A 25,552-nucleotide genomic window follows, 5' to 3' on the forward strand; every position below is an offset into this window, starting at 1 on the left:
AGTTTTTACAAATAATTTCCTCTTTGTCCTTGCATCGTTGTCGATGGTGACAAATGTGAAGAAAAAATTAACCAAAAAACAAAAAATACAAAAGTTAATACTACAGAAAAACGTGCTTGATCATCATCATCATCATCATTATCTTCCTTTTTTTTTTTAATTAAGTAAAACAAGTATCAAGTGAGAACATTTTAATAAAACACGCGTTAGAACTATTTTCTAATAATTTCAAGTGAGGATTATAAAAAGGAGCAAAGATTAGCTTAAAAATTTGACAAGTGTTTAATCATCATCACCGTCATCATCATTTTTATATTTTTTTTTATTTAAATAAAACAAATATCAAGTGAGATGATTATTAATAATACACGCGTTAGAACTTTCACTATTTTCCAATAATTTCAAGTGAGGATTATAAAAAGGAGCAAAGATTAGCTTAAAAATTTGACAAGTGTTTAATCATCATCACCGTCATCATCATTTTTATATTTTTTTTTATTTAAATAAAACAAATATCAAGTGAGATGATTATTAATAATACACGCGTTAGAACTTTCACTATTTTCCAATAATTTCAAGTGAGGATTATAAAAAGGAGCTAAGATTGGCTTAAAAATTTGACAAGTGTTCAATCATCATCACCGTCATCATCATCATCTTCCTTTCTTTTTATTTATTTATTTTTTTTTTATTTAAATAAAACAAGTATCAAGTGAGAACATTTTAATAAAACACTTGCTAGAACTTTCACTATTTTCCAATAATTTCAAGTGAGGATTATAAAAAGGAGCTAAGATTAGCTTAAAAATTTGACAAGTGTTCAATCATCATCACCGTCATCATCATCATCTTTCTTTCTTTTTATTTATTTATTTTTTTTTTTTATTTAAATAAAACAAGTATCAAGTGAGAACATTTTAATAAAACACTTGCTAGAACTTTCACTATTTTCAAATAATTTCAAGTGAGGATTTAGAATGGGCTTAAAAATTTGACAAAGAATTGACAATTTCTCGTTAATCGTCATGGTCGTCGTCGTCGTCATGGTCGTCGTCGTAGTCATGGTCGTCATCATCGTCCGAAGTATGATTCTCGGCATAATAATGCGGGATAAATCCTTCGAATCGTACAAGCTTAGTGAAAGCTAACGGGAAATTAGAAAAGTCGGAAACGGAAACGGCAAAAGGACGAGCTTTTAATATCACCGACACACACACCACAATCCTCTACCTCCTCCTCCTCCTTCTCCTCCTCCTCTTTCCCTAACCACTCTTAAAGCTTTTTCTTTCTTTCTACCCTACCTACCATTTTCTATCACCCTTTTCCCTACCTAACCACCCCCACCCACTCATTCACTCATTTTACTTTTCACACTGTTACCACTTACACATATTATATTCAAAATGCATTTTTTTTACCTTTGATTCGTAATCTAAACACACACACACACTCACACACATATATATGTACACTTTTGACAATTATCGTTTCGTTTATTGTTTTTTATTTTTAACTTATACAGGTTATTTCATATCATAATGTGAAGCAATTATTGATAAGAATTTACGAGGTCATTTTTGAGTTATTTGGAAGAGTGTACATTTCATTTTAAAATTGTTTTTTTAATTGTAATATTAATTATTAATTATTAGTATTATTATCGATAGATATAACAACTCTAGGTTCTTATACTTCTCTTCTATTACAACACTGAATAATAATAATAATAATAATAATAATAATAATAATAATAATAATAATAATAATAATAATAATAATAATAATAATAATAATAATAATAATAATAATAATAATAATAATAATAATAATAATAATAATAATAATAATAATAATAATAATAATAATAATAATAATAATAATAATAATAATAATAATAATAATAATAATAATAATAATAATAATATAATATAATGGTAATAAATTATATTTTTAAATATAATTAAATTATTAAATTATTATATTATTATTACTAAATATATTATTATTTATAAATAATAATATAAATATATTTTAGAAATTATTTATAAAACTAATACAATAGTATATATTTAGTAATATAATTATATATTATTATAAATATATAACATATATATTTGTATTATATTTATATTTAATTATATTTAATTAGAATATATATATATATATATATATATATATATATATATATATATATATATATATATATATATATATATATATATATATAATATAAATATAATACAAATATAATACAAATATATAAATACAATTATAATACACAAATAATATATTTAATTTATATATTTATATAATCATTACTAAATATATTATTATTATTATTATTATTATTATTATTATTATTACACAATAGAAATAAAATTCGCGATAACAAGTTTGAATCTAGTTGCAAAGGTTAATAATAAATATGACGCATTGTTTAAAGATATAGAAACAAATTTGGTAATAAACTTTCATTCCCGTTAGTATTTCAAACACCAAGTGAAATTCTGTGTTTTCCAAAATGGGATTAGCAAAGAGGGTGGTGTTAAGAGAATAAAGGGGGAAGAGAGTAATTCGTGTTTGATTTTCGTTCGTAATTGTCCAAAAGTAGTAATAGTACTACTACTAGTACTAGTACTAGTAGTAGTAGTAGTAGTACTAGTAGTAGTAGTAGTAGTAGTAGTAGTAGTAATACTACCAAATTCAGAAACAATACTTGTTGTTCTGTTTTGTTTTTTATCAACTATAATACTTTGACAATGTAAACAAAAAAAATAATTTAAAAAATAATAAAACAACAGTTATTGTTGTTATATTTTTTTTATCAACTAAAATACTTCAACAATCTTAAAAAAAATTAATTTAAAAAACTATGCAGTAAAACAACAGTTATTGCTGTGTTTTATTTTTTATCAACTAAAATACTTTGACAATGTAAACATAAAAAAATAATTTAAAAAATAATAAAACAACAGTTATCGTTGTTAAATTTTTGTTTATCAAATAAAATACTTTAACAATCTTAAAAAAAAATTAATTTAAAAAACTATGCAATAAAACAACAGTTATTGTTCTGTTTTATTTTTTATCAATTAAAATACTTCGACAATGTAACCAAAACAAAAATAATTAAAAAAATAATAATAAAACAACAGTTATTGTTGTTATATTTTTTTTATCAAAAAAAATACTTCAACAATCTTAAAAAAAAAAAAAAAGAATAAAAAAAATATATATATATAACGATTAAGATGAAATAATTTCATAGGAATGAATTCGTATAAGTTTGTTCGTAGTAAAATGTTTGAGTGGATTCGTGAGGGTGAGGGTGGTAAGGGAGATGTGAGGATAGGGTTGGTTAGTTAGTAAAGGTGATAGTTGGTAAGGGTTGGGATAAGAAGAAGAAGAAGAAGAAGAAGAAGAGAGGTGACGTAGGAGTGAATGAAAGGGGGCAGTTTGGTTCTAGGACGTTACGAGCCTTGTCACACTACCCTAATAAGCTCGGCCAGCTTGTGTGGGGGTGGTGCCATGTGACACAGCACCCGATCGATGATTGGATGAATCCTTACAAATATTTCAGCATTATAACGCACTACTAAATTCTCTTTACTTCGTTTTTCTACTCATCTACAATCGTCAAAAGTTTGAACGCGTCAACGTTGTTTCAATTTATTAACGTGTTTGCTCTTATGTTTTCATTTTTTTTGTATTTTATTTTTTGGCTCTTGTTGTTGTTGTTTCTTCCATGTATTCGGGGAACATTTTAAATCGTCTCGCTGATTTTTTTTATTAAATAATGATTTTTTTTAATTAAATATCATTATATTTATTAAATTGTTTTTCTGGATTTTCTGGATTTTTTGATTCCAACTTTTTGTTGAAACAATGTTTGTTTAAAGTTTCTTTTTTTTTTCGTATTCGTTTATTTTGTGTTTTGTCCTATGTGAAAAAAAAAACTTAAAAATTGAAGGAAAGATAGAGGGTGAAATAAATAAAATAATAATAATAATAATAATATAAATAATAAACGTAATTGAATAATAAAACAATAAAACAAAAAAGGCCACATGTGCGTGAAACGGGTACATCGTAATTTCGAAATCTGGTTGTTGTGAGACCAACACCGATTTACAAAAAAAAAAAAAATAAAAAATCGAATATTGATTCGTGAATCTTTAAAAAAAGAAAAGGTGAATAATACCTGCTGTTTGTTTTATCCATCAATCCCTGTTGATTCCATAGGGTTGAGCTTGCTGAACGAGTGAAATTCGATCAACGAAGGAAAAATTAAACCACCAGATCGAAGAAGAAGAATATTTAATTATTGACGAACGCAAAATTATCATTGAAGATTTGTTCAACTTTATAAAAAAATTAAGTTACTAGTTTCTCCAAAAAAAAAAACAAAAAAGAAGACAAAGAAGCAACCAAAATGAATTTCGAAGAATATCGCAAACATGGTGAGTACAATTACAATATTTTGTTCTTTCTCTCTTTCATTTTTTTATATTAAAAATAATATAACAATTATAATTGTATGCAACTTTGGAAAAAGAGGGAAGGTTAATTTAAACAAGAATAAACAAACAACAAAATTGAAAATTTTACGTGAACAATGTGAGTGAATAATTTTGACGTAAAACTTCATTCATTTCTAGTCCCTAAAAAAATTACTAGAGATCCAGTTTAAAAAAAAAAAAAGAGAGAAATAAATAAATAAATAAATAAATTTATTTAACAATAATTTAAAAAAGAATAAACAAATAACAAAATTGAAATTTTACGTGAACAATGTGAGTGAATAATTTTCTACGAAAAACTTCAATCATTTCTAATCTTTAATCAAAGTATTTTTTAATAAATGTATCTCGAGATACTCGAGATATTCGAGATACTTTGATTTGTATTTTTTTTATTTTTTTTTTTATTTAATTTATCTAACCAACCACCATGACATCATTTATAAATTTGTTTTTTTAAAAGCTTCATTTTTCACTTGAAACACATCCCCATAAACATTTCTTTCTTTTTTTTTTTTTTTGTTTTTTTTTTTACTTACAAATAATTTATTCTCACGAGAATAATTTTTAACTGTAAAAGATAAAACAAAAAACAAAAAAAAAAAGATTACCAACCATTGCAAACGATCAAAGGATTTTCTATTCGACATTTTAACTTTATGAGAAACCATATGATTCTCTTTTCACCCTCTACCCTTTCCATGTTATTTTTTTTATTTTTTTTTATTTACACGTTTAAGGAAACAAATGAGACATCAATGAAACGAATGAAACATCGATGAAACGAATGGGACATCGATGAAACGAATAAAATCCCTGGAATCAACCTAAATCGTAAAATTTATTCGACAAAGTAAAACAATATCCTTCCTATCCTCATTTATATACGTAAACGGATGTTAAGGGGTGGTAAGGGGGTAGGAAGAATGAAGGGAAAAAGGGATACTAAATACTAACATCGATAAGAATAAACATAGATACGAGTAAACACCTTTACGACAAGATTTTATGGGGTTTAACATGACTCTGATTGACTGACTGTGACTTTGATTCTGATTCTGACTGATATTGTCTCTAATAAAACTACGAACAATAATATAATTTATGTTAAATAAATAAATTCAAATGTTTACGGTTTAAAAAAAGGGTTTTCCAAATTGAGACGCAATGAAATCTTTTATTTATTTTATAAATTTCTTTTAAGAGTACTTGATTTTTGTTTGTTTGTTTATTTACTACACTAACGTGCATGGTACTTTATGGTATTTTATATGGTAGATATAAATTTATATATAAATTATTATTTATTTATTTATTTATTTATTTATTATATTATATTATAATAATAATAAAAAATAAAAGTCACAATATAATAATAAATATATAATTATTAAATAATACATATATTAATATTTATAATGTTAATATTATAAATAGGAATATATTTTTAATAATAAAATTATAATTTGAATATTAAATAAAATAAATATAAATTTATTTATAATTTAAATATTAAATTTATTATAATTTAAATAATAAATTTATTATTTTTATAATTTAAATCATTATATTTATTATTTAAATATTAAACATTTAATATTAATTTAATATATAAATATAATTTTTATAAATTTATAATTAAATTATTATTATATATTATTACTAATATAAATAAAACAATCGTAGTTTTTTTTATCAAAATTTATATTTTAAAATGAAACCTTCAAATTTATCAACTATTCAACTTCGTAGTTTTTTTACACCTAGACATTTTATTGTTTCTTTTTTATTTTTTTTTAATTTACTTATTTATATAAATGATGTTCGACGTATTTAAAGGGTATTACATTCTTCAGTAAGGTTCATTCAATGAAAAGAAAAGAAAAGAAAAGAAAAGAAGAGAATAGAAAAGAATAGAAAAGAAAAAGGTTTGTTAATGGAAGACACCAAAAAACAATCAAAGAAAATGAGTGTTTAGATTTTGTCTATTTTGTCTAGTATCTACAAATATTTGTCATCAAATGTTAACACTTCGTGTTTTAAAGTCAATCGAATGAATCCCTTCTTCTCCTCAACCCTTTCACCCTTTTTCTCTTAAGGATATTTCTTTTTTGTTTTTGTTTTTCTATTCAATCAACGATCCTACACAACTTGAACGTTAGTTTCAAATAAATTTTATAATGGTGGTTTGTTTACATTTTTTTTTTTATTTTCCAATGATTTTCTTCTTCTTCTTCTACTTCTACTACTACTTCTACTTCTGATTTATTTTATTTTATTTTATTTTAATTTATTTTTGTTTTGTTTAAAATAGGAAAAGAAATGGTGGATTACATTGCCGATTATTTTAAAAATATTCGTTCGAGACGTGTATATCCGTCAGTATCACCTGGTTATTTGAGAAACGCATTACCAACATCGGCACCATTGGATGGTGAACCATGGGATGATATTTTTGCCGATATAGAAAGATGTATCATGCCGGGTGTTACTCATTGGCAAAGTCCACATATGCACGCTTATTTTCCTGCACTTAATTCACCAGCTAGTTTGTTGGGTGACATGTTGGCAGATGCCATCAATTGTCTTGGATTTACTTGGGTAAGAAAAATAAAAACAAGATAAATTATGTTTATCATTTTTGTTCTTTTTTTTTCTTCTCTTCTGCTCTTCATTTAACAACAGATCAAATTGAACACGTTCCGTGCCACGTGTACCACCGGTGGTACACGTTAAACTTGTTTTTCAGGCCATGTTGTATCACCGCTGGTACACTTAACATTTTATACATTGAAAATATATTTTTATAACATATTGAATTTTGTACAAAAAAAAAATATTCCTATTAAAATATACAAAATGGAATATAGAACAGAGCACATAAGTTTGTTCAATTGTTATATTTACAATTATTAATTATTGTAATAAATAATTATTAAAATAACATTTATATATAATATTAATTATATTATAGTTTTAATATTAATTTTAATATTATTAATAATTATAATATTATATATAATTTTAATATTAATTTAATATTATTAATAATTATAATATTAATTATAATTTCAATATTAATTTTAATATTATTAATAATTATAATATTATATATAGTTTTAATATTAATTTAATATTATTAATAATTATAATATTAATTATAATTTTAATATTAATTTTAATATTATCAATAATTATAATATTATATATAGTTTTAATATTAATTTAATATTATTAATAATTATAATATTAATTCTAATTTTAATATTAATTTAATATTATTAATTATTATAATATTAATTATAATTTCAATATTAATTTTAATATTATTAATAATTATAATATTATATATAGTTTTAATATTAATTTAATATTATTAATAATTATAATATTAATTATAATTTTAATATTAATTTTAATATTATCAATAATTATAATATTATATATAATTTTAATATTAATTTAATATTATTAATAATTATAATATTAATTATAATTTTAATATTAATTTTAATAATTATATTAATAATTATAATATTATATATAATTTTAATATTAATTTAATATTATTAATAATTATAATATCAATTATAATTTCAATATTAATTTATATAATATTAATATAATTATTAAAATAACATTTAATATATACATATTAATTATTGTAATAAATAATTATTAAAATTATATTGATGATTAATAATTAAATTGGTTGAATTTTGTAAAAGCAAAATTAAATGGCCTGAATGACAAGTCTGGTAAAAAAAGAGCTTGCCACTGAACGTGTTAAAGAGTTTTATTTTATAATTGAATTTAATTTACAGGCGTCCAGTCCAGTTTGTACAGAATTGGAAATGATCGTGATGAATTGGTTAGCTAAAATGATTGGTTTGCCTGAACAATTTTTACATAGGCCTGGTGTAAACGATGGTGGTGGTGTCATTCAAACAACAGCATCGGATTCAACCCTTGTTTCTTTACTCGCAGCAAGAACTCGTGCTATCAGAGATGTTCAAGAAAGTGAACCTAATCGTAGTGCAGCTGATATCAATTCACGTCTCGTCGCATATTGTTCTGATCAGGTTTTTTTCTATCTTTCAATTTATTTTTCTTTTCTTTTTTTTCTTCCAATTTCCTCGTCATACTTTCATAAACAATTATTATCTTCAAATGCGTGGGATTTTATTTTTTTTTTTATTATTTATTTATTATTTCTTTTACTAACAAATTATTACAAATAATAATTAACATTATTATAGAATGGGTTTTATTTATTTATTTTTATTATAAAAAGGGTTTTATTATTTATTTCTTTTATAGTATGGGTTATATTATTTATTTTTATTATAGAAAGGATTTTATTTAATATTTCTTTTACTAACACATTATTTTAAATAATAATTAACATTATTATAGAATTGGTTTTATTTATTTATTTTTATTATGGAATGTGGGTTTTATTATTTATTTTTATTATATTATGGATTTTATTATTTATTTTTATTATGCAATGTGGGTTTTATTATTAATTTTTATTATAGCATGGGTTTTATTTAATATTTCTTTTACTAACACATTATTATAAATAATAATTAACATTATTATAGAATGGGTTTCATTTATTTATTTTTATTGTAAAAAGGGTTTTATTATTTATTTTTATTATAGTGTGGGTTATATTATTTATTTTTATTATAGAAAGGATTTGATTTAATATTTCTTTTACTAACACATTATTTTAAATAATAATTAACATTATTATAGAATTAGTTTTATTTATTTATTTTTATTATGGAATGTTGGTTTTATTATTTATTTTTATTATAGTATGGGCTTTATTATTTATTTTTATTATATTATGGATTTTATTATTTATTTTTATTATTGAATGTGGGTTTTATTATTAATTTTTATTATAGCATGAGTTTTATTTAATATTTCTTTTACTAACACATTATTACAAATAATAATTAACATTATTAAAGAATTGGTTTTATTTATTTATTTTTATTATAAAAAGGGTTTTATTATTTATTTTTATTCTAGTGTGGATTATATTATTTATTTTTATTATAGAAAGGATTTGATTTAATATTTCTTTTACTAACAAATTATTACAAATAATAATAACCATTATTATAGAATGGGTTTTATTTATTTATATGTATTATAAAAAATGTTTTATTATTTATTTTTTTTTATAGTATGGGTTATATTATTTATTTTTATTATAGAATGGGTTTTATTTATTATTTCTTTTACTAACATATTATTGCAAATAATAATGAACATTATTATAGAATACAAACGAAGAAAACAATGTTGTTATTCAAATGTACTTTTTTTAATAATACCATTGTAATATTTTATTTATTTATTTATTTATTTATTATGTAAAAAAAGGCACACTCAAGCGTAGAAAAAGCCGGACTTATTGGATTGGTAAAAATGCGATACATCGAATCTGATGAGGAATTCAGCATGAGAGGTGAAGCACTTGAAGAAGCATTGGCCCGTGACCGTGCTGATGGTTTACTACCATTTTTCGTAAGTATTTAATTTTTCCATACATTTATTTTAATACAACAACCAACAACAACAAACAAACAAAAAACAAAAAGCAAACAAAAAGAAATTGAAAAACTTTTACATTTTTGTAACTCCTGCTTTCAAAGTTCAATTTTGTAGCCTTTCCTAACAACCGTAAAGTCGCGTATTCTCGTGATGGTGGTAACTATCTAGTAACTATGGTTATTACTATAGTAGCGTGCGGGAAAGTAATACTTTCCAACCGATTGACCGTGCGGGAATAAAAATTTTGGTAACTATGTAATAACTATGATTGTTACTATAGTAGCGTGCGAGAAAGTAGTACTTTCCAACTGATTGACCGTGCGGGAATGAAAATTATCTATCACTTTAATTAAAATAAAAAAAAAAACTTGTTAAAAATCTACGTGAACAATGAATGAATTAACGAGACCTTGTACGCCTGCAGACCTAGTATCTGCTGCTAAAAATGTTACACATGATTTATTACCGGCAAAATTTCGACCAAAATACAACTAAGTGATAACTAATATAGTTAAGCTAATGACAACATTTCTTTGTAAATGAATAATTTCTCTCTATTGAACTTTGAAAGCACTCGTTACAAAAAATATTGTTCGATAAATATGTCCTAACTGAGGCATTCACTGGGCTTAATTAAGACACTCGCCAGAAGAAACAAGGCGTTTACGATGAAACCGAGTAATCTTACCACCATTCGCCTAACCGCTCGTGGGGGCCTAATCTGCGTACTCGGCCCTGTTGTAAACGCGCCGTTTCTTTGGCTCATGTTTCAATTTTTAAGCCCTTGAATGCCTCACTTTGACACATGTATCGAAAATATCTATTTTCTAATAAAAAAAATAAAATCCTGGTCTTCCCGATGCCACTAACAATGTTGCATATTGTGTTTCGTATTTATCGTAAAAAAAAAAAAATAAATAAAATTGATGAAAAATACAAAGGGTAAGAGGGGTGAAGGAGGAAATAAAAGAGATTTGGAAAAAAAATTATAAAGAAAAATTGTAAGTAGTTACGGTACACGATATAAGACAAATCACTGATAGTTGCCAATTAACCTTTTCCAAAGTTTAAGTAGTCATATCGTTGCTATAGTCAGACAGTAGACTCCAATTCAGATTGACGTTTCACTAATTGGTCCCTTAGGGCAAACACCATCCGATTATCTTTTCTTAGTTCGAGTTTTTACTCGAATTACCCTTTATTTCAAACAAATTGAAATTTAATGATGATATTGCAAAAATATCATTGCAAATATTTCGTGCAACATATTAAAAATCATTTGTATCATTAAAATGATAAAAACAAATAGTATGCATTTTTTTATCTTAAATGAAAATTAAATAATTAAATTGTTTTCCATATATAAATATATGTATGAATGTTATAGTATTTAAATTTAAAAATTAATTATTATTTATTTAATGCGTTCGTAATATCAATTGAAATTTTAAATATAATAATATTTTTAATATTAAATATAATATTATTATATTACAAAATAATATTATATAATTTAATATTTTAATTTAATATTTTATTTAAATAATTTTATAATTTAATATATTTATTTATATATAATTTATAATTTATATTTTATATATAAAAAATTTAATTTTATATATATATATATATATATATATATATATATATATATATATATAAAATAATAAAATAAAATAATAAAAATATAAAGTAAATAATAAAATAATAATATATAATAAATAATAAAATAAAATAATAAAAATATATTTTTATATATAAAATATATTAAATTATAGAATTATAAAATAATATATTAAATTATATAAAAAATATATTATATCCTATAATATAAATTATTTAATATATATATTTATATATGTATGTGTTCGTATTAAAATATAATTTAAATTATTATTATTATACTACCTGTTGAATAATTATTTTATTTTATATGAATAATTATTTTTTTATTTAATTACGTAGATATAATATTATATTATAATAATAATATAATATTTGTATATTTATCAACTGATCACAGGTATGTGCAACTTTGGGTACAACAGGTGCATGTTCTTTCGATAATCTCATGGAAATTGGTCCGATATGTGAGTAATTTGAAATATTGTGAAAAAAAAAAGAAATTGAATTTACAATGTATGTATTATTAATTAATTAAATAATTAATCTAATTAATTAATCTATGATCGAATTGTTTGATCGATTTGTTATAGGCATGAAAAATGGTTTATGGTTGCACATCGATGCTGCATACGCTGGAAGTGCATTTGTTTGTCCTGAATTTCGTGGTTGGCTTCAAGGAATCGAATATGCCGATTCTTTTGCATTCAATCCAAGCAAATGGTTGATGGTTCATTTTGATTGTACTGCTATGTGGTAAGACATATATTTTTATTTGTTTTATTATATAAATATAATTAATTAAATAAAAATTCATTATATATATTTAAAATTAAATGCTTCATGTAATTTTAAATGAATTGAACATTGTGTTGAATTTTTTTTTTCAATTGGTTTTTATTTTATTGAATTAATATTCGACATTATTTAATAAAAAATAGAAAAAGAAAATAAAAAAAGAAGAATAAAAATTAAAATGAACAAAATGTCGTTTAAAGATTTAAAAAAAAACAATTAAATACAATTTAGTTATTAATTAATTAATTTTAATTAAATAAATTGGAAATTGTAGTTTAATTTTTTTTTCAATTGGTTTTTATTCTATTGAATTAATATTCGACATTATTTAATAAAAAAATAGAAAAAGAAAATAAAAAAAAGAAGAATAAAAATTAAAATGAACAAAATGTCGTTTAAAGATTTAAAAAAAAAAAAAGCAATTAAATACAATGTAGTTAATAATTAATTAATTTTAATTAAATTAATTGGAAATTGTAGTTTAATTTTTTTTTCAATTGGTTTTTATTTTATTGAATTAATATTCGACATTATTTAATAAAAAATAGAAAAAGAAAATAAAGAAAAGAAGAATAGAAATTAAAATGAACAAAATGTCGTTTAAAGATTAAAAAAAAAAGCAATTAAATACAATTTAGTTAATAATTAATTAATTTCAATTAAATAAATTGAAAATTGTAGTTTAATTTTTTTTCAATTGGTGGTTTTAATTTCATTGAATTAATAATCGACATTAAAATTAATAAAACATAGAAGAAAACAAATTTAAAAAAAAAAAAAAATAGAATGAAAATTAAAAGAAACAAATTATCTTTTAAAAATTTATAAAAAAAAAATTAATCAATTTTCACAATTTCTTCTTGTAACTTTTCTCTCTCTTTTCTTTACTTTTCTTTTTTTTTTTTTTTGTTCTATTCTCTCGTAGATTTTATTGCGGAAACTAGGCCTCCTTTTTTTTTTCATTTCATTTCTTTTCTTTTCTTTTTTATTTTTTTTTTCTATTTCTCCTTCATTCTTTCCGCAATATCCGCCTTTAAGAATTCCAACAACGATTTTCTAGTTTTACATCGTGGATTGTGAACAAATCTATAAACCTTCATCCCCCGATGATATTTCAATCGTATTTTAAAGTCGATCAAACCACATGAAATTGTTATAGTTTTTAAATAATACGAATCGGTTAAATTATGCGTTTTAACATTTCTTCTTCTTTTTTTTTTTTCTTAATTTTTATTTTTTATTTTTACAGGGTAAAAAGTAGCCAAGCATTGCACAGAACATTTAACGTTGATCCATTATACTTAAAACACGAAAATTCTGGTAAGAATTGTAAATTAATAATTTTATCTATGATTTTATCAATGTTTTATTTTACATATATATATAAATTATATTATATTATATAATTATTATTTTATAATAATAATTATAAAATATAATATATTAATAATAATAATAAATATATTATATATAAATTATAAAATATATATATTATAAAATAAAATATATAATATATTTATATATATATATATAAAATATTATATAATATATTATAGTATTAATTTATTTAAAATATTATATTAATATAATTTATAATATTATAATTAATTAATTATATATATATAATATAATATTATATAATGTAAATTATAATAATAATATTATAATATTATTATTATTTATTTATAATATTGTTATATATTTTATATTATCTTATATATATATATATATATATATATATATATATATATATATATATATATATTTTTTTTATTTTTTATTATATATATATTTATGTACACAACAAATTAACATTTGCCATTTTCGTAGGACTCGCTATTGATTTTATGGTTAGTATACAAATTTATGACAATATATAATTAATATAAAATATTATAATCTTAATTATTCATGTATTCATATTTTTTCTTTCTTTTTTTTTTTTTTGTTTTTTTTTTGTCCAATAATTATTTTTAGCATTGGCAATTACCATTGTCGAAGAGATTTCGTGCATTGAAACTTTGGTTCGTAATCAGGAATTTTGGTATAAGTGGACTTCAAAGGCACATACGCGAGGTAAAAAGAATATAAATTAAATATAAAAATAGTCTGATTAAAATAATAATAATAATAATAATAGAATTGATAAAACATATTGTTATAATAATGTAGGGCGTAAGATTGGCACAAAAGTTTGAAGCATTGGTATTGGCAGATCCACGTTTTGAAATACCTGCTACGAGACATTTAGGTTTGGTTGTATTCCGTTTACGTGGTGAAAACAATTCTACTGAAAGATTATTAAAAAAATCAATTCACGTGGACGAGTACATTGCGTACCAGCTGCTTTACATGGAAAATACGTCATCAGATTTAGCGTAACTTCTACCAAGTAAGTTGTTCATTTATTTATTTATTTATTTATTTATTAGATTTGATTGAACCCAAAGAATTTTCGTGCTTTTATTGTAATTAATATAATAATTATAAAATAATCTCGCTCATGCACACAAATGAAGTAAATTTTTATTGACATTTAAAATAAAAAAGAACAAAAAATAATAAATAAATAAAATTAAATAAACACTTATTTTTTTATTTATTTATTTATTTATTTATTTATTTATTTATTAGATTAGATTAAATTAGATTAGATTAGATTAGATTAAACCTAACAATTTGCGTGCAATAATTAAATTATTATAATAATGTCACATGCACACAAATGAAGTAATTTTTATTGACATTTAAAATAAAAAAGAACAAAAAATAATAAATAAATAAAATTAAATAAACACTTATTTTTTTATTTATTTATTTATTTATTTATTTATTTATTAGATTAGATTAAATTAGATTAGATTAGATTAGATTAAACCTAACAATTTGCGTGCAATAATTAAATTATTATAATAATGTCACATGCACACAAATGAAGTAATTTTTATTGACATTTAAAATATAAAAAAAAAAAACAAAAAATAATAAATAAATAAAATAAAATAAACTCTCATTTATTTATTTATTTATTTATTTATTTATTTATTTATTTATTTATTAGATTAGATTAGATTAGATTAGATTAGATTAAACCTAACAATTTGCGTGCAATAATTAAATTATTATAATAATGTCACATGCACACAAATGAAGTAAATTTTTATATTGACATTTAAAATATAAAAAAAAAAAACAAAAAATAATAAATAAATAAAATAAAATAAACACTCATTTATTTTTTTATTTATTTATGTACTTATTTATTAGATTAGATTAGAACAGACTAAATTAAACCCAGAAATGTTCGAGCTTATAAAAATTGAAATAATTAAATTACTATAATAATCTCACATGCACATACATAAAGTAATTTTTATTGACTTTTGAAATATAAAAAAAAAATAATAATAAATAAATAAAATAAAATAAAACAAATATAATAAAATGCACGAACATTTTTTGATTCAACCCTAATATCTTGGTTTGTTTTTGTTATATTAATTAGAAATTTATAGAATTTTATTAATCTAATTATTGATTTTGTTTTTACTTTTTTTTTTATTTTTTTTTTTATTTATTTATTTATTTTTTTTTTTTTTTTTTTAGTACAACCAACGAGGATATATTGAAGGATTGGGCAGAAATACGAAATACGGCTAATGAAATATTATTAGGTGACAATAAGGATTCGCCAGTAAGAGTAAGAGTACCATTGGCAGGTAAATCACAGGAAGATCTTAGACAGGTGCAATCCGCATGATCGATAATTCTTCCCAACATATTTTGGAGATTTTATTTACTTTAGTTATATTATAAAATAGTCAAAAAAAAAAAAAAAAAAAAAGAAAAAGAAAAAGAAAAAAGAAACAGATTACGTATTAACACGTTGAGCGCCACGTCAGTCATTAGTGGCTGACAATAAACTTTCCGTTTAGGCCACGTCAGTCATCGCTGACTGACAGTACATAACATGATACATAACACTATCAAATTTACATTGTTTTATGGAATTACAGACAATTTATTGAAAAAAATATCTTTGAAAAATTCAATACAAAAAACGTGTTGAATGAATGCCTATAGGCCAGGAGTCGGCAACCTGCGGCTCGCGAGCCACATGCGGTTCTTTGGATGTGAACATGCGGCTCTTTGGATGTGAAGTTGCGGCTCTTTGGATGTGAAGTTGCGGCTCTTTAGTTAAAAGAATTTAAAGTCGTTCTAAATCGATTAATGAGGAATAGGTTTTTTTTTTTTATCAAAAAACTTTATTTATTAATACTATTAGTTATTAATACTATTTATTGTTGGCAAGGAAGAAAAAGTTTTGTGGTTGTTTAAAAATTTTGAAATTTTGTAAATTGTAATTTATGGCTCTTCCGATTGAAAAGGTTGCCGACCCCTGTTATAGGCATTTCGTTCTAAACGTAAATCATCTTCTATTACGATAAGAAACAATCGGCTTACAATATTAGCCCTTCTTCTAAGTGACACACGTGGCCTGACCGGGGATTTCCTTAAAATTGGGCATTGGCATCCAAAACACGCTCAACGTGTTAACATGAATTATAGAAACAAAGTGTTTAGGTGTTGTCGTTTGAAAAATTAATATATTAGATTCAATTGAAAATAGATATATATATATATATATATATATATATAGAATATATTTTTTCAATGAGAAGTAAAGTGAAAAAAAAAAAATAAAATAAAATAAATAAATAAATAAAAAAGAATACTAAACTCATGACACTTTTTCGAATAAACTATAATAATAATAAATTGAACGAACAATATTAGGATTATATATGTTTTATGAAGTCAGTGGTATATATAATATATTATATATATATGGTATACATATATATGGTATAAATATATATATATATATATATATATATATATATATATATATATATACATATATTTTATATTTTATATTAGCACATTATTATCTTTACTTTTGATTTTTTTTTTCATTGTTTTATCTTCCCTAATTAAATATTACTTACTTATTCTTATTATTATTATTATTATTAGTATTATTACTATTATTATTAGTTATCTTATTTCTTACATTAACAAATTTGAAAACAATTAATAAATTATATATTCTTCCTTCACAATACTATTTATTATTTTATTATTATTCTTCTTTTTTACCTTTTGTTATCTATTAAATTGTTTTTACATTTTTCCTATCTTTCTTTTCCTATTTTATTCCTACTTTTTGTTTTTTTTTTTTTGATTTTTCAATAATATTTCTAATTTGTACACAAACAAACATACACATATCATACTCATCATCATTATCATCATCATCTTCGTCATCGTCATCATAAATCAGTTTCCTTGAATATTTTGCAATTGTATTTTTTTTTTAATATTAAAATTTAATTTGATAATAAGTGGGTGGGGTTGGGTGGAGGGGGTGATACAGGGTTTGTATTAAAATTAATAAGTTAATAAGTCAGGTGTGTTAATTTGTGTATGTGTGTGTGTATATAAGGATTGGATAGAAAATGATGATAGAAGGGATGATATTTATGGTTTATGGTTTATGGTTTATGGTTTATGGTTTAGGATTTGTGGATAGGATTCAAGGTTAGGACATGACTTTTCCTAATTTTTTGTTTGAAAATAAGAAAAAATCATGGCTCGCGTGGGCAGGGGCGCATCCCTGAAGTAAACTTATTTTCATTTTGAAATCATGAAAATATAGTCTACCCGCTACCCTTATTTATTCACCCCCTCCCTCCCTCCCTCCCAGGATTAATTACAAATGATTCATCAGATTTTTGCATTATAATTGCATTAAAGTTGCATTAGAGTTGCATTACAGTTGCATCAGAATTTTCCATCAGAATTTGCATCAAAAAACTTTGCATCTAAGTTTTCTTCGTTTTATTTTATTTTTTTTTATTTTTTCATATAATAATAATAATAATAATAATAATAATAATAATAATAATATATTATTTATTAAAAAATTTAATATATAATATTATTATTAATTATATTATTAGTTTAATATAAATTATATATATAAAATAATAATAAAAAAAATTTATATATTACATAATTAATTATATAATTATTATTATTATTATTATTATTTATTATATATTAAATATTTGTATAATATATTATATAATATTCGGTACTTTTTTTTTGTTAATGAACATTTTCTTGTATGAAATAAAACTATTTTATTAAACACGACGAATCATTTGTTATTATCTTGTCTACACTAATAAATAATTATTGATTTAAATATATATACATATATATATATTTTTTTTTTCAGATACTCGCGAGAAGAATGAAAATTTTGGTTCGAGTTTGTTATTAGCCAATTCACCTATGTCACCTAAAATAGTTAATGGCAGTTTTGCAGCAATTTACGATGCAACCGATGTATTCGACGAGTGTATGAAAAATTTCGGACAATTACGCGTCGAAGCTAAAGATAGTCCAGGTAATTTATATATATATATATATATATATTATTTTTCTTTCAATAATTATTACAACTCTTTTTCACATTTTACAATTATCAAATTATATTGTTAACTCGTTTAAGTATTATTTGCAGCAATGAGACGTAGAATTCGTGGTATTCTAATGTCCGGTAAACAATTTTCTTTAGATTCACGCATGGATCTCGTACAGGTAATTTGAAATCATTTCTTTTGTCATTTTTTTTTTTTTTTTTTTATCATATCGATATAAAGAATAATTGACTTGTTGTACATGTATGATAATATAAAACGTACAGATATATATTTAAATAAATAATAATTTATGAAACAAGGGTTACGTATGTTGCGGAAGATTAACAGAAACATCAAATGAGCTTCCACAAATGAAAGAGGACGATGACAGTATGACACATTTCGAATCAACATTAAGCATCGATAAAAATGACGATGATTATTCTACTTACAACGGTAAATTTCATTTTTTAACATCAACCATGAGATTTCATTAAAAATCTTTGAATACTATGAACGCATATATGCATTTGATAAAAGTTTCATATACATATATGTTTGTCAATATAATTACGAATAATATAATGTTCTTTTGTTTATTAATTGTTTTAACAATATAATAATCTATAAGAAACAAAAAAAACTTAAATTATTAGTAAATGTATATTTAATATTATATTATATATATATATATATATATATTAAATATAATATAATATTTATTATAATACATATAATACAAATTTTATATATGTTATTATATTATTATTATAATTTTATATATTTTATTACGATATTTTATAAATATTACAAAAATTTATAACAATATAATAATATATATATATATATATATAATTTTTTAAATATTTCAATATTTATAATACATATAAAATATAAATTTTATATATGTTATAATAATATTATTATAAATTCATATATTTTATTACAATATTTTATAAATATTACAAAAATTTATAATGTTATATATATATATATATATATATATATATATATATATATATATATATATATATATATATATATATATAAATTTATATAATACTATATTAATTATATATTTAAATAATAAAAAACAATTGATTATTTAATATATATTTTATATTTATAATATATATATTTATTATTTATTTATTATATATTTATATATATTTTCTTATACAAAAAATCAATTACAATAAAAAAAACACACACACACACAACCATACTAATAACAAAATAATTCCATCCCTAATATAAACAATTCATTCAAAATTATTCAAAGAATTACATCTAACACAACATAAAAATCTTTGATCTTTCAATTTTATTTTATACTTTGCAATTTGTTCTAACATCTATGAAAAAAAAAAAAAAAAAAAAAAAAAAACATTTATTTTTATTTCAGAGATATCTCGAGAAAATACGATGGAACGTTCGGAATCTGATGAATTTCATGACGATAATGATGATGATGATGATAATAATAAAATAAAAAACGAAATAGCCAAAGTTCATTCAGTATGTGCTATAGCCAATAGTAATAATGATTCATTTATCAAACAACAAGATATTCAAGGTCAAAATTTATCAAGTATGTCATCCGGAGAAAAGGGTAGTGGTGTTGGTATACCTAGAAGTGAAACCATAGGTGCGATTGGTCATCGACCTTACACAGGTGGTGAATTATTAACGACTCGTATTAAATCGAATCAAACTATCAAGGATGATAAACAACAACAACAACAAAAACAACAACAATACGATGATGACAATTATAAGAACGATCATGACAAGGACGGCATACTTTGTCAAAAGTGTGGTCATTCATTGAAACGTCAGTAAAATTATAATATTATTATTATTATTATTATTTATTATTTTATATTAATTTATTTCTCTTCTCTTTTTTGTTTTTGTTTTTGTGTGTTTTTTATTTATTAATTTTTTATTCTTTTTTTTTTATTGTTTGAGTCTTCTTTTTTTTTTTGAGAAACAACACCTACGAGTTTTGCAATTATTGAAAATCTCAACTCATCTTATGGGATTATTTATTATTTTTTGTTTTTTATATATTTTTTTTTTATTACTTTCTATCTTTCTCTCATTCATTCTCTATCTCTCTTTCTCTCTTTCTTTTATTTTTATTTTTTTTTTTATTTCGATATTCTATCAAACTATTTAAGAACTCACCCTTGCAATCACCGGCTCTAGGGTTTACCAATAAACAAGGTTCAATTAATTTTCAAATTATTCAATTATAGTATGAACAATAATATATTAACAAATTCTTACTATGATTAGTTTTTAAATCAATTATATATATATATATATATATGTTTGTTTTTTTATTTTTTTATTATTTATTTAATTATCATTATTTAATATTGAATTGTTCGAATAATAAAATAAAAAACAACACATGTAATTAAATGAGCCACGTGTATTACCCTTGAGCCGGTAAAATTACAAATTTAATCTAACTAGTTATCTCTATCTATATTTATCCATCTATCTATCTATCTATCTATCTATCTATCTATCTATCTAACTATCTATTTATCTATCTAACTAACTTGAAAATGAAATGTTTATGTCGTTTTTAAAAAAAAATCGACAAATGTACGACGATCGTTCGAAATAAATCGTAGATGCAAACGAAAATTAATTCATTGCAAACAATAAATCAATTTAAATGCCTGTATTCAATGATTTATTTATTATAATTCTTTCCATATATCCTAATAATATTTCAATTATTATATAAATAAATAATTCAATCATTATAATAAATGAATCAATCCTACAATTATCTTACTCTTGATACTCTGCATTCGTTTTATTCTCTCGAAACTTAGTTTATTGAATGCACACATGATTTTTTATTTATATTTCATATAAAATACTAAATAATATTCTTAAAAGTATGCACAAATGAATTACAATATTAAAGTTCAATTTTATATCATTATTTATAATAATATTTGATTTACAAATATTTTTTAAAGTATTTTATTATTTACTTTCTTTGTAATTATTATAAAAATGCGCGCCTGTAAGAATGCAACCCTCCAGACACACTTTGAAAATGTTGCTTGCGAGCGTCATCTGTCGGGACGGAATTTTTTTTCTGCCCGAAATATAGGCAACCCGTCATACACACGTGTATAAACAGTTTTGATTTGAAAAAAATTCTGTCCCAGTAGATGTCTCTCGCAAGCAACATTTTCAAAGTGTGTCTGGCGGGTTGCATAGGAACAGGCGCGCATTTTTATAATTAAATTAATAATTAAATAAATCATTACTAATTAATAGTACAAATAATATTATAATAATATTGTATAATAAAGTATTCTCGAAACTTGTTTATTTGAAGGTTTCACGTCTAACTTGTGTTTTTTTTTTCATATAATGCAAATGAAAATAATTATTGTAAGGTGTTTAAATATTCCCAAAATTAACAAAAATATTTATTCGTGTAAATTGAAATTGTTTAAAAAAAAAAATATATTAAAATAAAATTTTATTTTCATTGAAATATTAATTAAATAATAAATGGAAAAAAAATTTTATTTTTTTAAATCTTCTGATACGTAGACATATATTTATAATAATAATAATAATACATAATAATACAAATACCTCATTTATAAACAATATTCATCGGTATTGGATTAAAAACCTGTAAAATTGTGCTCAAAAAAGTATCAAATATTTATTTTAAAATCAATGAACAATTTTCTTAACAGGTATGTTAATATAATAACTATATAAATATAATAATAACTAATTTAAATATAATAATAACTTTATTATTATAATAATAAATAATAATAATAATAATAACAATAATATTATTATTATGATAATAACTTTATTATTGTCTTTAAACGTCCTGAATTTATTTTACGATAAATATATATGTGTTTATATATATTCTTGTGTATGTGTGTGTATAAATTTTTTTTTTAATGATTATTTTTCATAACAATCTTTCGATATTTTTCCATTTAAATTTAATTGTTTATCTTGTTTATCTAATTTTTTTGTTCTATTTCTTTTTTATTTTTTAATTATATTGACCACTTGGATCTACAATGAATATATTTATATTTATATTTATATTTATATTTATATTTATATTTATATTTATATTTATATTTATGTTATATCAATTATATTAAAAAAATATTTTAATTATATTATGAAAATGATACATCTGATAATTGCATATAAATCATAAAGGTTTCAAAATTAATTTATATAGAATTAACAATATTTCATTTTTATTAATAAATTATAATCGTTCTTACTAACCTATCCTATCCTACAGCATGAATGTGTGTTTGTATATATATATATATATATCTATGTTATTGTTTTTTTTTATTTAATATTTTCTATTTTGTTTTTTTTTTGTATACATCATTTCTTTTCAAAAAAAACATTTTGCAACAATTTTTTCTCTATCGAATCGATTATTTAGAAAAAAATTCCATTACCAAGTAAGAATAATAATAATAATAATAGTTTATAATAATTAGTTTTTTTTTTTTTTTTTACAATTTAATTAATACACATTTTGTTTGTCGAAGAAAAATTCAACAAAAACACAAAATATTATTATTAATAATTAAAAGAAAGATTATTAATTATTATTAATAAGTTCATTTTTTGGTTTTGTTTCTGTTTTTCCCTTTTTTTTTTTCTTTTTTACAATGCAACATTAGAAATAGTGTTTTATTGAATAACCTAATGAACATTTTTGTATATGTGAATGTGTGTGTGTGTGTGTTTACTTTTGACAATAATATTATTATTGTATAACATCTCATTATGCATATGATCGAACAATTAACAATTAAACGTGGATATTTATCGGCTGCGAGGCCAGATTCTAAAATTAACATTTATTCATTTCTACGTATTAATTGTTTATAATAATATATTAATTTACATTGATTAATTGATTGAATTGATTTGATTTGATTGAACATATTCGCCAGTTATTACAAAATGTTGTTGTTCATTATAAAATACATTTAAAAAACATATTGTTATTAACGTATTTATTTCTGATCGCAATTCAATATTAATAATAGCCCTTTTTTATTTGTTTAAATGTTTTTTTTTCTTTTTTTTAAACGAAGAAACGTCATTCAATAAAATATAATTATTAATTTCTATAAATTATATATTATATATATATATATAGTTTTTATTTCTTATATTTTATAGATTTTATAAATTATATAAATAATAATAATTTATTATTAATAAATATATAATTATTAACATATTATAAATTTATATTAATATTTAATATTAATATTTAATATTAATATAATATATAATTAAATATTATATTAATTTATATATATATATTAATAATTATATAATTAATATTATTAAATAATATTATTAATTAATATTATAAAAATTATATAATTAATTATTAAATAATATTATTAATTAATATTATAATAATTATATAATTAATTATATAATATAATATTAATTAATATTACAATAATTAATTATATAATTATCAATATATACTATATAATATTATATATTTATAAATAATAAATTATTATATAATTATTCAATGAGATATAATTAATAATAAATTTCTATAAATTATTTCAATTTGTTTCCTTATTCTTTTTCCATACAATAATTTCTTTCTTGTTTGATACGACAATCAAATATTATTATATAATTATCAATTATTAATAAAAATTCAACATATATATATATATGTATTAAATTCCAATAGGAATAACAATTAATAAAAACTAATCTCCTTATACTTTTTTTTTGTCTATTCCCCCTTGTTAATAATATTTGCTTTTTATTATTTTTTTTCTTTATTTATTAATATTTTTAAATTGTGATATGAGTCTGTTTTTTTCTTTTTTTTTTTTTTTTTTTTTAAATCGATGAGATGATCCAAACAAGGGGATGCCCCATAGAATTCTAAAAATTCCTATGAACTAATATCATTTATTTTTTTCTATATATTATTTCTAATTATTGATAACATCTACAGCCCTCCACCTCCTCCACCTCTACCTCCTCCTTCACCTCCTTTTACTATTATTGGTCTATTAAAAACCACTTAAATTATTTATAACAATGATATGACACGTGATCGAATTAAATGCGATATTTGAATTACACACACACATGTGTATTATATTATACACACATGTATATAATAATCCTATGGGATTAGCTTATAAGATAATTATCTTAAAAATATTATCAATATTTCCCTAACGAACGATCGATTATAAATGATATGATTTTTTATTGATGTTTTTTATTTACCCAAACCCCCCACCCACCCACCCCCTCGCCCCCAAACCCCCTATTACGAGATAACACACATGGACAAAATTGTCTAATTTTGCGACGTTTCTTCGTATTCTGCATTAATTAATTAATTAATTAATTATATAAATGATATAATTGAAAAGCTTAGAAGATCTTATTTTTTTTTTTTATTTACACAACACATAAAGGCATTTAAAATAAAAAAATAAA

General features: G+C 21.1%; 1 protein-coding gene across 1 annotated transcript; it reads left to right on the top strand.

Moving 5' to 3' along the window:
- Nucleotides 1-3,694: 3,694 nt before the first annotated feature.
- Nucleotides 3,695-24,125, top strand: Hdc (histidine decarboxylase). Its single transcript, XM_089178548.1, is given in 16 exon segments — nt 3,695-4,460; nt 6,835-7,121; nt 8,345-8,602; nt 9,924-10,067; nt 12,118-12,184; nt 12,311-12,473; nt 13,765-13,835; nt 14,346-14,365; nt 14,493-14,591; nt 14,688-14,823; nt 14,826-14,907; nt 16,122-16,234; nt 18,820-18,990; nt 19,108-19,184; nt 19,327-19,462; nt 20,412-24,125. Coding segments are annotated over 16 exon segments (2,289 nt in total). The 5' UTR covers nt 3,695-4,432; the 3' UTR covers nt 20,849-24,125.
- The last annotated feature ends 1,427 nt before the right edge of the window (nt 24,126-25,552 follow it).

This window comes from Polistes dominula, unplaced genomic scaffold (genome assembly GCF_049000335.1).
Source record: "Polistes dominula isolate Pdom_NZ unplaced genomic scaffold, Pdom_raw_medaka contig_11, whole genome shotgun sequence".
Lineage (NCBI taxonomy): Eukaryota > Metazoa > Arthropoda > Insecta > Hymenoptera > Vespidae > Polistes > Polistes dominula.